This window comes from Oratosquilla oratoria, chromosome 14 (assembly GCF_046742065.1).
Source record: "Oratosquilla oratoria isolate Oo_2021 chromosome 14, ASM4674206v1, whole genome shotgun sequence".
In the NCBI taxonomy this organism is placed as follows: Eukaryota; Metazoa; Arthropoda; class Malacostraca; order Stomatopoda; family Squillidae; genus Oratosquilla; species Oratosquilla oratoria.
In genome coordinates, this window is record NC_134790.1 from 26,779,329 (window position 1) to 26,792,879 (window position 13,551).

General features: G+C 42.2%; 1 protein-coding gene across 1 annotated transcript; it reads right to left on the reverse strand.

Annotated features, from left to right (window-relative positions):
* Nucleotides 1-729: 729 nt before the first annotated feature.
* On the reverse strand, nt 730-13,256 carry LOC143032603 (glutamate receptor U1-like). Its single transcript, XM_076197474.1, has 11 exons — nt 13,070-13,256; nt 10,089-10,259; nt 8,985-9,025; nt 7,597-7,775; nt 6,894-7,026; nt 5,118-5,312; nt 3,640-3,819; nt 2,763-2,987; nt 2,368-2,601; nt 1,128-1,235; nt 730-936 (listed from the first exon to the last, which is right to left on the reverse strand). The coding sequence occupies exons 1-11, from the start codon at nt 13,254-13,256 to the stop codon at nt 730-732; spliced, it is 1,860 nt and encodes a 619-aa protein (XP_076053589.1).
* Between the last annotated feature and the right edge of the window lie 295 nt (nt 13,257-13,551).

Sequence of the window (13,551 nt, forward strand, 5' to 3'; positions counted from 1 at the left end):
GGAGGCGCTAAGCTGTAACTAAAGCCATTGCTCGCAACTCATGTAGGCTCTACACCTAAAACTGAAGACACAGGTGACAAATACTCAGTTTACCATTAGTTTTTTTATTACAGTTTTCATCAGTTTTACATCACTATCATATCCAGAGTGGTGTGTGTGTGTGTGTGTGTGTGTGTATTCACTTGGTCTTTGGATCACGTGTTGGACTCGTGATCGACAGCTATTTCCCTCCTGGAAGAGAGCTCAGAGCTCGTAGGTACGATCTATGGGTAATGCTATGACCTTCCATACACACACACACCCAACTCCCCGCCCGCGAGAGTCAGAGTAACGACCCGAAGCGCAGCGGTACCGAAATAATTTCGGCCCTGGGCAGGATTCGATCCAAGTACTACTGGCACCACCATGGTAGTAGTTCATCGCTCTACCAACTGCGCCACCGAGTCGTGTGTGTGTGTGTGTGTGTGTGTGTGTGTGTGTGTGTGTGTGTGTGTGTGTGTGTGTGTGTGTGTGTGTGTGTGTGCGTGTGTCCATGTTGAGGGGTTGAATGTGGGGTTGTGGATGCTTGGCCTCACCAACCCTATGGCTTAGTTCCAAGACTTTATTAAATCTCTCACCAAACAATTTGATTTAAGCGAATGTTGGTCTTCATAAAGTGGCCAAGTCAGTTACAATATACACTTAAGAGTCTTCGTTCTTGATAAGATTCGTCGATCTCAGTTCGAGAACCTAATCCTGGGCGTAGGCGGACGTGATCACCTCCAGCAGAAGGACGACGAAGGAGAGGATGATCCCAACGGCGAAGAGGAGGAAGACGCCCTGAAGGTGGTGAGTCGTGAGGGCTTGCTGTCGCGAATTCTCGACTTCGTCCAGAGCCTCTTCGGCAGCATCACCGTCTTCAGGTGTTGCTCCTTCTGCCGCCATAAGAGCAGCTTCCTGCACAAGCAAGAAATTGAAAAATTCTCAATAATTAGATGTGCAATAAAAAGGTGTTCACACTAATATGAATAAACATTGTCTCGGCTTTTATTGATGGAGATGTCCCGAAGAAAACATGGCGTCTCTAGCATATTCTCATAATGTTTCACCATGTTTAGTCTATTTTTAGTCATTTCCCTGCATCTTACCTTCATCTCCTTAAGGGCATCCCTGCTGTGCTTGTGGATGAGGTCAGCAAGCCACATGTTGACCAGACCGGCCTCCGTCAATCGCTGTATAACTCCATCGAAATTCCTCTGTCAGAATGAAAGAAATCAGGTGCGTCCGAGTCGATAGATGTGCGTTTCAGAAGTCGATGTCAGTGGGTGAGGAGGAAGGGAAGTTTGAAATTCGGTAGATAAAGAAGTCATCACATTGGGCTATTTTTCCTCCCATATCCTACCTCCAACCTCCATTTGAATATCTAAAACATGACTTCGCTTACAGAAATCCAAACTTGTCTAAGAACATTTCCACAGTTTGTCTAAAATTGGTATAGGTTTACAATCTAATAGTTCACCATTCAGCTTTGTTATATATGACGGAAAGATAATTTGATATTTGGAGATTTAGAAAATAGAATATTATCATCGAAGTCGTTTTTACTCGGACGAACTGTCAGCGCTGGTGAAGTCCGTGAAGCCCAATGTGATAACCTCTTTAAACTGGAAATAACTAGATATTAAGGAATGTGCGGGGCTAGGAAAAAGGTGAAAACGAAGTATAATGTCGACAACTTGTTCACAAAATGGGGTAATCGTATATCAGGTGTACACTATAGTTCGATTTGCAAACAAAGGATATACACTTTAAGATTATTGTGATTTATTTCTTCAATGATCCTGACTTTTCTCAATAAGATGTATGTTTAATCGACAGATTAAGAATCGTCTCAATAATAAACCAATTAGCCATAAAAATAATCAAAACCTCTCATTTGGGGGAATTTGATAATTACTATCATAATCATTACAATAATTTTATGTGCGTGTATTTTCCTTTGATCTGTATATGTGTGTGTGTGTTTCACCAGGGTCTTGGATCACATGTTGGACTCGTGATCGACAGCTATTACCCTCCCGGATGAAAACTCAGAGCTCGTATGACCGATCCATGGGTAATACTGTGACCTTACACGGACACACACACCCAACTCCCCACCCACGAGAGTTGGAGTAACGACTCACAGCACAGTAATACTGAAATTAATTCAGCCCTGGGCGGGATTCGAACCCGGACCGCCGTAGTGGCGTCCGCGAACTCTACCACTGCGCCATCAAGGTGTGTGTGTGTGTGTGTGTGTGTGTGTGTGTGTGTGTGTGTGTGTGTGTGTGTGTGTGTGTGTGTGTGTGTGTGTGTGTGTGTGTGTGTTTTCTTTTGACTTGGTACCTTAAGTGGCGAGCCCTTCTGCAATGTGAACCCGATGGGCCCCGGGAAGAACCCTCGCCTGGCGATGTGGACCTTCGGGTTTCCGTTCTTGTCGATGAACTTGCGGGCGATGGCGTCCCTCACGTGGGTCTTCCACGTGATGAAGGCGTAGTGCTCGTCCAGGGTGCGCTGGACGCAGGCGTACAACGACGTGCACAGGTCAAGACCCTCGAAGATGGTCCGGTATAACGGTTCCTGGAGGCGGAAGCAGGGTTGGGAGGCGACATTATTTTACCGCCACGAATATAGAGGCAGACCCGCAAGGCTGATGGTGTAATAAGAACAATAATAATAATGATAATAGTAATGAAAATGATAATAATAATAACAATGATAATACAGGAACATCCACTGACCTTACTGAACTTGAAGAGCTGGTAGTCGGCCATACCGTTGTTCCGCACTCCCCAGGTGAAGTCTGACCGCGCGAGTTCCTCCAGGCTGTTGACGGTCGGCGAAGACGCGGGCACCGTCAGGAACGCCGTGAGATTCCCGATGTATGAGGTCGTCACGACCAAGCCGAAGAGGAGCCACAGTGAAATAAAGATCCGAAGGCCAGTGTTCTTGGGCCAGTGGCGACTCTGGGAAAGTAAGTTCTCTTACAAAAGACTTGTGCTGTGTCCACACGTGGTAATATGCATAGAGCATATACATGAGTTTTATATAAGCTCCCTCTGAAGAAGCATTAAGGTGCAAAAATGATGCATACATGCACATGCACTCGTGCATACATACATATGTGCATACATTCGTGCATGCAATACAATACATTCGTACATACACCCGCGCATACATACATACACCCGCGCATATATTCATACACCCGCGTATACACATACACCCGCGCATACATACATACACCCGCGCATACATACATACACCCGCGCATACATACATACACCCGTGCATACATACATACACCCGCGCATACATACATACACCCGCGCATACATACATACACCCGCGTATACAAACATACATACATACATACACTCGCGTATACATACATACATACACTCGCGCATACATACATACATACATATGTGCATATATACATACACTCGCGCATACATACATACATACATACATACACACATACATACATACATACATACATACATACATACATACATATGTGCATACATACACACACATCCATACATATGTAAATACATGTATAATCCTATACATGCAACTACATATACTTCAGAACTAGAGCGAGTGGTTGCGAACCTGCGTGAGCATGGCGGCGTACATGGTGAAGCAGGCATGAGAGAGCGAGCTGGGTTTGTCGATGACCGAGACCCTCTGGAGGGCCCAGTAGGACGGCCCCGCCGCCACAAGCGCCGTCAGGAAACAGAGCCACACGAGTGGTTGGTAAGGGCGCACCAGCGACAACCATTGCGGCAGAGGCTGAGGAGGGAACACAGAACAAAGGTTTAGAATTTTTGGAGGCTTTTGATTTGTCCGTTTGGGTGACAAAAACTTTCCCCTTAGGTTTTAGGGTTGTGAGGTTACTGGTGGAAAATACATGTATTGAGAAAGTAGTGGAGAGGGGGTTGTACAATGCATGCACACACACACACACACACACACACACACACACACACACACACACACACACACACACACACACACACACACACACACACACACACACACACACACACACACACACACACACACACGACTCGGTGGCGCAGTTGGTAGAGCACTGAACTGCCACAATGGTGGCCCACAGTTCTGGGTTCGAATCCTGCCCAGGGCCGAAATTATTTCTGTACCGCTGCGCTTCGGGTCGTTACTCTGACTCTCGTGGGCGGGGAGTTGGGTGTGTGTGTGTGTGCAAGGTCATAGCATTACCCATAGATCGGACCTACGAGCTCTGAGCTCTCTTCCAGGAGGGAAATAGCTGTCGATCACGAGTCCAACACGTGATCCAAGACCAAGTGAATACACACAGACACACACACACACGCACACACACACACACACACATACACACACACACACACACACACACACACACACACACTTTATGGTCAGACATATTTGGTAGAATCATAATATCGTCTTTGCTGGGGATGTAGGTTATCTTTGATGACTATGAGTTTCCTGGAGACGCCCACATCGACTTGTACCCGCGATCGTTCTCCCAGAGGCTCATGAGACTCAAAACCAAAGAATTGTTCTTTGAGAAGCTCATGAGACTCAAATGCAAAGAAGTGTTCTCCCAGAGGCTCATGAAACTCAAAACCAAAAAAGTTTTTTTTTCCAGAAGCTCATAAGACTCAAAACAAAAAAGTGTTATCCCAGAGGCTCATAAGAACCCAAAGAAGTGTTCTCCCAGAGGCTCATGAAACTCAAAACCAAAGAAGTGTTCTTCCTGAAACTCATGAGACTCAACACCAAAAAAAAGCGTTCTCCTAGAAGCTCATGAGACTCAAAACCAAAAACGTGTTCTCCCAAAAGCTCATGAGACTCAAAACCAAAAAAGCGTTCTCCTAGAAGCTCATGGGACTAAAAAAAAAAAAAAAAAAAAAAAAAAAAAAAAAAAAAAAAAACCAAGAAGCTCATGAGACTCAAAACCAAAAAATCGTTCTCCCAGGAGCTCATGAAACTCAAAACAAAAAAAGTGCTCTCCCTGAACCTCATGAGACTCAAAACCAAAAAAGCGTTTTCCCAGACGAGATGTAGGAAAACCCACAAACCTTGGGTTTGCTCATGATGACCACGAGGGGGTCCATGGTGTACCCACGCGTGAAGTCGACATGGACCCCACGATCGTAAGTGATGGAGATGTCCATCGAGAAGTCAGCCTCGTACTTGGCAATGGTTCCGATGATCCCGTTGAAGGAGCCGTTGGGCAGTTGCGTGCCCCACTGTCGGTCGGCTGGGAGGTACACCTGTATCGGTGACAGAAGCGAAGATGTCATACCGAGAATGAACACACACGTTTACTTTGTCCTATTGGAGGATGTCTTGCCGCGTCAGCGAGCGATGGCGCTATATCGGGGTTGCGCGTCCAACGGGAAATGCAAGCTGCAGTGAAGTATCCAGGTTGGTGGAATTGTTCACAAAAGATATTTTGCGATAGTGGAAGTAAATATACAAGTTAATTACATGCCTCCTTGCACCATTTCTTTGTTTGTTTGACTTTTAGAAATAGGTAGAATACTGTGATGTAATTATCTGCCGTGCATAACTCAATCATATACAGACGCACAACCCCGATATAGCGCCTGGGGTATTTAGTTTAGTCGGTGATTGAACTCAAAACTGCAGATAGAGAATGTGCTTCATGTGCTACAAACTGTAATGTCAAAGATAGAAAATACAATAGTAAAGAAAGATATTTGGCTGACTTCCCCTCAGAATACGTTTAAAAGGGCAAACTATTTTTTTTTTCAACAGAAATACATGGTATATCATTTGATATGCCGAAAGAAAATTATTTTCCTCCAGCACATCAGATTCCTTCACGAAAGCTGTGGGCTGCAAATCTGCTCCATCAGTCGGAAGAAAATTAGCCCAGCGTGATAACGTCTTAAAATGTTTAAGGAAGAGACGGACATAAACCCTCCAGGAGCTACAAATTTTCTTAACTTGATTCATTTTCACCCTTACTTTACCCTAAAACCCGCTTTCTTTCCCCAAGAGGGAAGAGAGACAGAGAGAGACAACCAATGTGGTTCTTCCCGTTCCTCTTGTGAGCTTTCAATTACACTCCTCTGTGGTATTCCTCTGGTAGTCATCGACAACTCTGAAGCTTTCAAGGCCTAAAACGTTTCATAGATTCCCAAATGATCTTCCTCTGGTCTTTCTCCTCTTGGTAGTCTTTATTGTGACAATTCAATACAGTAGTGAGTCACATCGAGAGAGGTCACCCCTTCTTTCAGATCACCGGAGACGATCCACAGTGACTCGTGCTGTTCACCGTAGATGAGAGAAACAAGAAGATCCTGTCACATCTCCCTTCCTCCCTTACTTCCTTCTCTATCTTCTTACTTCCTTCTCTACCTCCTTACCTCCCTTTCTACCTCCTTCCTTAGGAAACAGGCAAGAACTGGTTTACTAATAGAGTGGTTGACAAAAAGAATACAACCATGTAGTGAGCAGTGACACAATTGGTTGTTATAAGAGAAGTTTAGATAACTTTGTGGGTGGGAATGACAAGTGGTAATGGACATTGAACTGACTCATGTAGGCCTTAGGGTCTCTTACATTTTCTTTCATTCTTATGCTCCATCTCATTATCTCCCTCACTACCTTCCATCTCTGTCTACCTCCTTCTCTCCCTTTCTACCTATTATTTTTATCTAGTTCCTTGCCTCCCTCTCTGTCCCCTTCTCTTCTCATCTCATTGCCTCCTCTCTACCTACTTCCTTCTCTCTCTGACCCCTTTCATTCCACATTACCTCCTTCCTTCTCTATCTACCCCCTTACCTCCCTTTATTCCATCCTTCTTCCACCAGAGCACCACTCACGTCAAAGGAGAAGTTAAGATGTTGGGCTATGGTGTCCATGATCCGAAGGTCAAGGCAGTCGATCCTGTTGACTGGCTCAAACTCGCTCCCTCCCGTGTATTCCATGAAGGGCACGAAGTCCAGCGATACGCCCCTTAGGAAAGGATACACACTTTATGATATTCTGTTAAGGATGTACAGGTAGTTCTTAATTTACGCGATATGTAGGGACCAAGAGGCATCGTGTACATAAAAATTCGCGTAAATTGGATTTAGTGGGGCGGGGGCAGTAGGGTACCAAGATATCCACCACATTTTTTTTTTTTTTTTTTTTTGTGCTACAGTAGAAATATTATTTCAAACAAATGGTTATGCCTCATAATAGCTAATAGGGTTATTACACTGAGCTGTTTTTCCTTCAGCCTCCGATTAATCGGGGGTACCGCCCACATCCAGATTTTTTTCTGCCGTAAAATCACTTTGGCAAACTATTATGTTTTCTCAACAAAGATATACAGAATGTCATTTGGTATACTGGAGAAAAATTATTTCCCTCCAGCATATCAGATTCCATCCCGAAAGTTGCGGGCTGCAAATCTGTTCCAACAGTCGGAGGAAAATTAGCCCAGTGTGATAACGCATTTAACAGAATAAAATCGTCTGGTCTTAACCAGAATAACATCTATCATGGGAATCGCTGTGCCCAAGAAATTCACTCGCTCACCTGAACAAGTGCCCGTTGAAACTCCTGAACGAGTCTGGAAAGAGCTGGATATCCGGTTTCATGTAGCCTCGAACGGGGTCCCATTTGTTGGTGAGAGAAACTACGGGGTTCCCATTGTTGCAGAAAGGGCAGACAGCTGACAGGAAGAAGAAGAAATTGTAAAACGATGAGAGTAATTTCTAAAGGGTATAAATATCTAATATCTGAATATCACACTGGGGTTCCACGGGCTTCACCAGCGCCGACAATTGAGAGTTCGTTTGATTGAAAACGACTTCGGTTACAAATTTTCTTAATTTTTAAAATTTCCAAATACCAAATTGTATTTCCGTCATATATAGCAAAGCTGAGTAATGAACTAAGATTGTAAACCTATACGAATGTTAGATATACTGTTGAAATGTTCTTGGAGAAGTCTAGATTTCTGGAAGCGAAGTCACATTCTTGTTATTTAAATGGAGGTTGGAGGTAGAATATTGGAGGGAAAATAGCCCATTTACGTCATGGCCACGGCAGGTGAAGCGCAATAAGTATTTGGGTAGTGACGGCTTCCAAACTACTCTGACACTCATTATTTGTTTCATTCGGATGTCACCGAAGTGGAGATGCATAATACTTCGACTAAACCCATTCACCATTGTTGTGACACATAGAACTAGAGGCATTATCACACTGTTGGAACATATTTGCAGCCCGCAGATTTCGGGAAGAAATCTGATGTGCTGGAGGGAAATAATTATCATCCAGCATATCAAATGACATTCTGTGTAAGTTGTTGATAAAACAAAATAGTTTGCCGTATTTATTTTACAGCGCAAAGGGTTCTGGCTATCACGAGGCAAAGTCATTGAAGCCATCACAAAGCGATTCCACAATGGGAAGTCATTACTTCGCCAATACAAAGGAGATTATAACTTCCCATTGCAGAAACATGGAATAGAACTATGTAGCCATTTCATGTGATAATACTTTTTGCTCATTATACGCAATACAAAATCAGGGTATATACAAAGTAGTACATAGTTACATACATGTCTTAGTATTTCTTTTGGTGTAAGCGTATGGTAAATACTTTATATCTACTGTGATTATGCGATTCACGTTTGTGGTATTCAGATATATGAGGGCGTATCACAAGATCTATTTACCAAAATGGAAACTAATCACTATCAGATAAATTATATTTTCTAACATAAGTATACGTCTTGGAGTTTTGATAAATCAACTAAACGGTCAACGGAATTGTACACATAAATCCTTGCAAATTATCTTAATGTAGAGCCCTTACAAGTGGCCGATATTGACTAAAATCTAAATGGACACCATTTCTTAGTTGCATGTTCAAGGCCATGATAATATAAAAGCTTTGACAATATAAAATATCTTACTTTTGTAAGAATGCCAACGCAAATATGTTGTACACAATTACCTGTAATTGCGTAGAGTATAATGTACTGTGCTTTGTTAAATCAGAGAGTATTTGTATGATAGATAACCTTTGGTAGTTTGTTTTGTGCCTTCAGAGAAGAATTTTTATTATTGGGTGGTCTGAATGCACGGCGTCATCAAATATTTCTAGGAAATCGTGATAAAAATGGACAATTATTAAATAGCGTTCTAGAATCCATTGATGGTATTTTGTCAGCAATATCTCGCAGGTCTGTCTTTGGGGAATATCGCACTGAAGAGGTGAAGTCAGAAATTGTCAAGGAGAGATTTAAGGAGAGCACCAGAACGGAGGGAGAGTAAAAATGAAATATGATCACCATTCGTTTCTGAGTGAACATTAGTCTCAAAACAAAAAATGATGCGCTACTCTGGTCCAAAGGGTGTTACTAAAATCCCTAAAACATCGGTTGTATAAAACTTTAATAGTCAATACCTATACAGAGAATTTGTTGATCATACGAACATTAGCATATTAGAAAACGGGGAAGTCATGCGTTTTGAAAGTGAGAAGATGTATATGAGTAGAGTAAAAATGAATAAATAAATAAATAAACAAAGAGATAAATAATTAAATAGATAAATAAATAAACCTGACCTAACCTTGCCCCGTTCAGCCAACCATCGTTTAAATAATTTCCCCCTGCAAACTATCTCAAGGACGCTGTGATTCACCATGGTCTTGGATCATGTGTTGCACTCGTGATTGACGGCTATTGCCCTCCCGAATGAGAGCTCTATGCTCATATATATGCAATCTATGGGTAATACTGTCACCTTACACACACACATATCCAGCTCCCTACCCACAAGAGTTGGAGTGCCGGCGGCTCACAGTGTAGAGATGCTGAAATTATCTCAGCCTTAGGTGGGATTCGAATTCGGACCGCTGGAGTGGCGGTTGCGAACGGTACCACTGCGCCGTCGAGCCGTGACAAATTGTGTGCACCACCATCATCCCTAGCTTTCTTTTTTTTTTTTTTTTTTTTTAATAAAGGAAATACATATCAATGGGTTGCAGCTTTGGTCACTGAAGTGATACTCACTGAAGAGATCATATCTCCACTCCCGAGGCTCGTTCTTGTCGAAGTCAGGGTCAGGGCTCAGGAAGAGAGTATCGTAGGTTTTGAAGAACACTGGGTCGTCCTCCAGCTCCTGAAGGCTCAGACTCTCGCCGGTGTAGCTGACGAAGTAGCGCGTGGAGCCCTGAAACCAATCTGGGACCAGAGGGATACTCGTTGTTACACACACACAATTGCACACACAAACGCGCTCACACACACGCGCGCGCACACACACACACACACACACACACACACACACACATACACACACACACATGTTATAATTCATGCAGAAAGAAATTAAGCTCGTTGAGAAATTAATATACAATCTGTTGCCCCAGATTTCTCTTGCAGGAGATCCCTAGGTAACCTGTGCCAGACACTGGATCGGTCCATCAATCACACAAGGAAGAAATATCGTATTGTTGTCCAGGTAGCGCTAGGGTGGGCCAGTGTAAGATAACTTGTTTGGTTTAGGAGCCCAGTACATGATGGACAATGCCCGATAGAATAGAAATTTAAGAAATTGTACCAGAGAAAAGAAAAGGAACAGAGAAGACCCATTTGTTTACATGCAGGTGTCACTTAAATAAGGCAGCGACAATTAAGTAATGTTAGAATAATTATCAAAAAGAGGTGGAATGGTGACTTGGAAAAGAATGGGGTATTATCCAAATAATAGTGAAGATTAATAAGGGAAAGATTTGTTATTACGATATTCTAGATAAAAGGAAGCAGGAATAAGTAGAGGATTGAGTACATGGGCATATTTTCACTTATTTATGGATTGCCAACCTCTTCTTCTTTGCCGCAATGTATTCTATTTTATCTATTTATTTATTCATTCGGTATTGAATTTCCATGGCTATTTTTTTTTTTTTTTATAATGTGTGCCTCCTGCCTATCCTCTATTCATCACACAAGACTTGCCTTTGGAAAACAAGTCATATTTTTTTTGGCAAAATATATTTTGCAATAGCCTGCCTTTTTTTTATTAAAAGGAGGATCTGTGTTTTTTTCCCCTCATTTTTATCACTTAAACACTTTCAAATGAAGAGTTTCGAGACAATTTTCAGTGAAATAGTATGTTCTTTTTATTCCCGGTTTGGTCCTATCTGGGCATCTTACTTGTGTCTATTTTTCTAGATATCTTTCGTGCGTTTAGGGAATATCTGATTGAGTGAAAGAGAAAGGCAACTGCCGAAAGCGAATCAGGAAAAGCACCGCGTAAGGACGAAGTCTTTATTATCACAACGACGACTTGCTTATACGAACTTTACATGCAAGCTGTACAAGCTTTATCAAATACATGATTTGAAAAATATTTACTTGATAAAGCACTTATGAAATTTTCCTGATTTTCTGATTGACAATTTGCGACGACAGGCTAAAAATTATGTACGAAATCATTACCCTTCCCATTGATTAGTTGCCTAAATGCTATTCATGAATATGTTGTATGTATATGTGTATATTGTCATATTCAGAGTTCTACTTTATATTTCAAGTGAAACTAGACTCCTGGTTTTCGTTTACAGAAGAACGGTTCATGACAATACATACATATAGACAAGAACACTACATATACGTATACGTACACACACACACACACACACACACATATATATATATATATATATATATATATATATATATATATATATATATATAATATACATGCATGCTTACATACGCACACTCATCCATACATGCATGAGGTATTGGTACGTCACAAACTCCCCCCTATCAGGAGGCTAGGAAAGTGCCCCTTAAGGTAGGGTTACACTACTCGACGAAAACCTTGCAGTCCAACTTTTGCATTCGTTCATCCTATAATAAATGGTTACACGTAAGTCCAATCTTACCGTGGAAAGAAATTCCTACTAATCATGCAAAAGGAACTACAACAAGTCCCAATCCTCTATCCAGAAATAAGGAGCTTTCATTGGCAGAGCCAACGGCTCTACCACTTTCTCAAATGTTTTACCCGAAATAACTTTGAATGACTCGCGATCTCTCTAAAATGCAAATTTGACGATCTTTGTATATATTATACACACACACACATCGCTCCTTTCCTGTATATTATAATTAGGTAAGCACACACACGCACTCACTCACACACACACACACACACACACACACACACACACACACACACACAAAGATTATTGAACCCTAGGCAGAAGATATTTGTCATGCATAGAAAATGGTAATTAAAGGGCTGACTCAGTGAGAGATCATATTATCATTATCTCTTAATATAGTCGGGATGCCTCACATCCCAAAGCGCCTCTTGTAGTCGTATCTTCTTTATAAGAGCATGGTTAACTTCAGTATTCCGCTCCATCACGGCGAAAAGTATAGATATCAAGTAAATGGTGAGAAGAGTTTTCGCGCGTAATAAAAATTACCAATATTTACATACTACAGTATTCAAACGACTGTTAGATTATTGCCACAATATATATTCCATAAAATTTGTCTCCTATTTAAAGTTAATTTTATACTTTAAATAATTTATCTCCTATTACTGAATAAGTTGTATATACATACTTTAGATATGTCGGACATATGAAAAACTATTAACATATATCTTCAATTTCTTTTACTCGAATTTCTTCCGAGGTGTGGACTACAATGATATTGTGTTAGACGTCCCTAGGCTTGGATTCCAACCCAAATCCTCCAGCGTTGGACGAAATCCATCCCTAAACTCGAAATCCAACCCATCCGTTGACTAATATAACCGTACTTTTGCTGAGGACATTATAGCGAGGAATTCAGTGAACCATTTCCTTGGCCCACCTCGCCGTTGGCAGGGTTCGAACCGCCATCATCTCGACTTTCACCGCAGGTAGCGACGTCCTAGCCCGTTCGGCCAGCGAGCATCTTCATATATGTACATATATGCATACATACATACACAGGCACCCATACACACACGCGCAGACTTGACTCACCTCCCCTCGGGATGTGATGAAGAGCCAGGGATGCGAGCGACTTTTCGACGAACATCACGTAGGCGACGCAGAAGATGGCCTTACCCTCGACCCCCTGGCCCTCCTTCCGGTGCTGCAGAGGCGTCGCCCCTGGGGCAGGAGCCTCCACGAAGTCCCTCACATCGTAGACGAAGGCAGACACCTTCATCTTCCTCTGCAACTGTTACCCGAAGAGCGTGAGTTCGCGGTCAACTTCGGCTGCAACTCATATTCCAAGTAAGAACACAGAACATCACAACATACGAATGGAGGAGACTGTAAGAGACCATAAGGCCTACATTAGGCAGTTCTATCTCCTTGACCACCTGTCATCCCCCTCCATAAAATGATCTCGTCTTCTCTTAAAGCAAACAATTGTTTTAATGTCTACTACATAGTTACTAAGTCTGTTCTATTCATTAACGACTCTGTTAGTAAACCAGTTCTTGCCTATGTCCTTCTTA

What these genes read in the sequence shown, in the direction of transcription:
- LOC143032603 (XM_076197474.1), bottom strand. Translation starts at nt 13,256, where the DNA reads ATGAAGGTGTCTGCCTTCGTCTACGATGTGAGGGACTTCGTGGAGGCT. An exon ending in GTGGAGATATGATCTCTTCA is followed by an intron (nt 9,026 to 10,088) that starts GTGAGTATCACT and finishes ACGCAATTACAG; the next exon opens with GTAATTGTGTACAACATATT. An exon ending in AGCTCTTCAAGTTCAGTAAG is followed by an intron (nt 2,602 to 2,762) that starts GTCAGTGGATGT and finishes TTCCGCCTCCAG; the next exon opens with GAACCGTTATACCGGACCAT.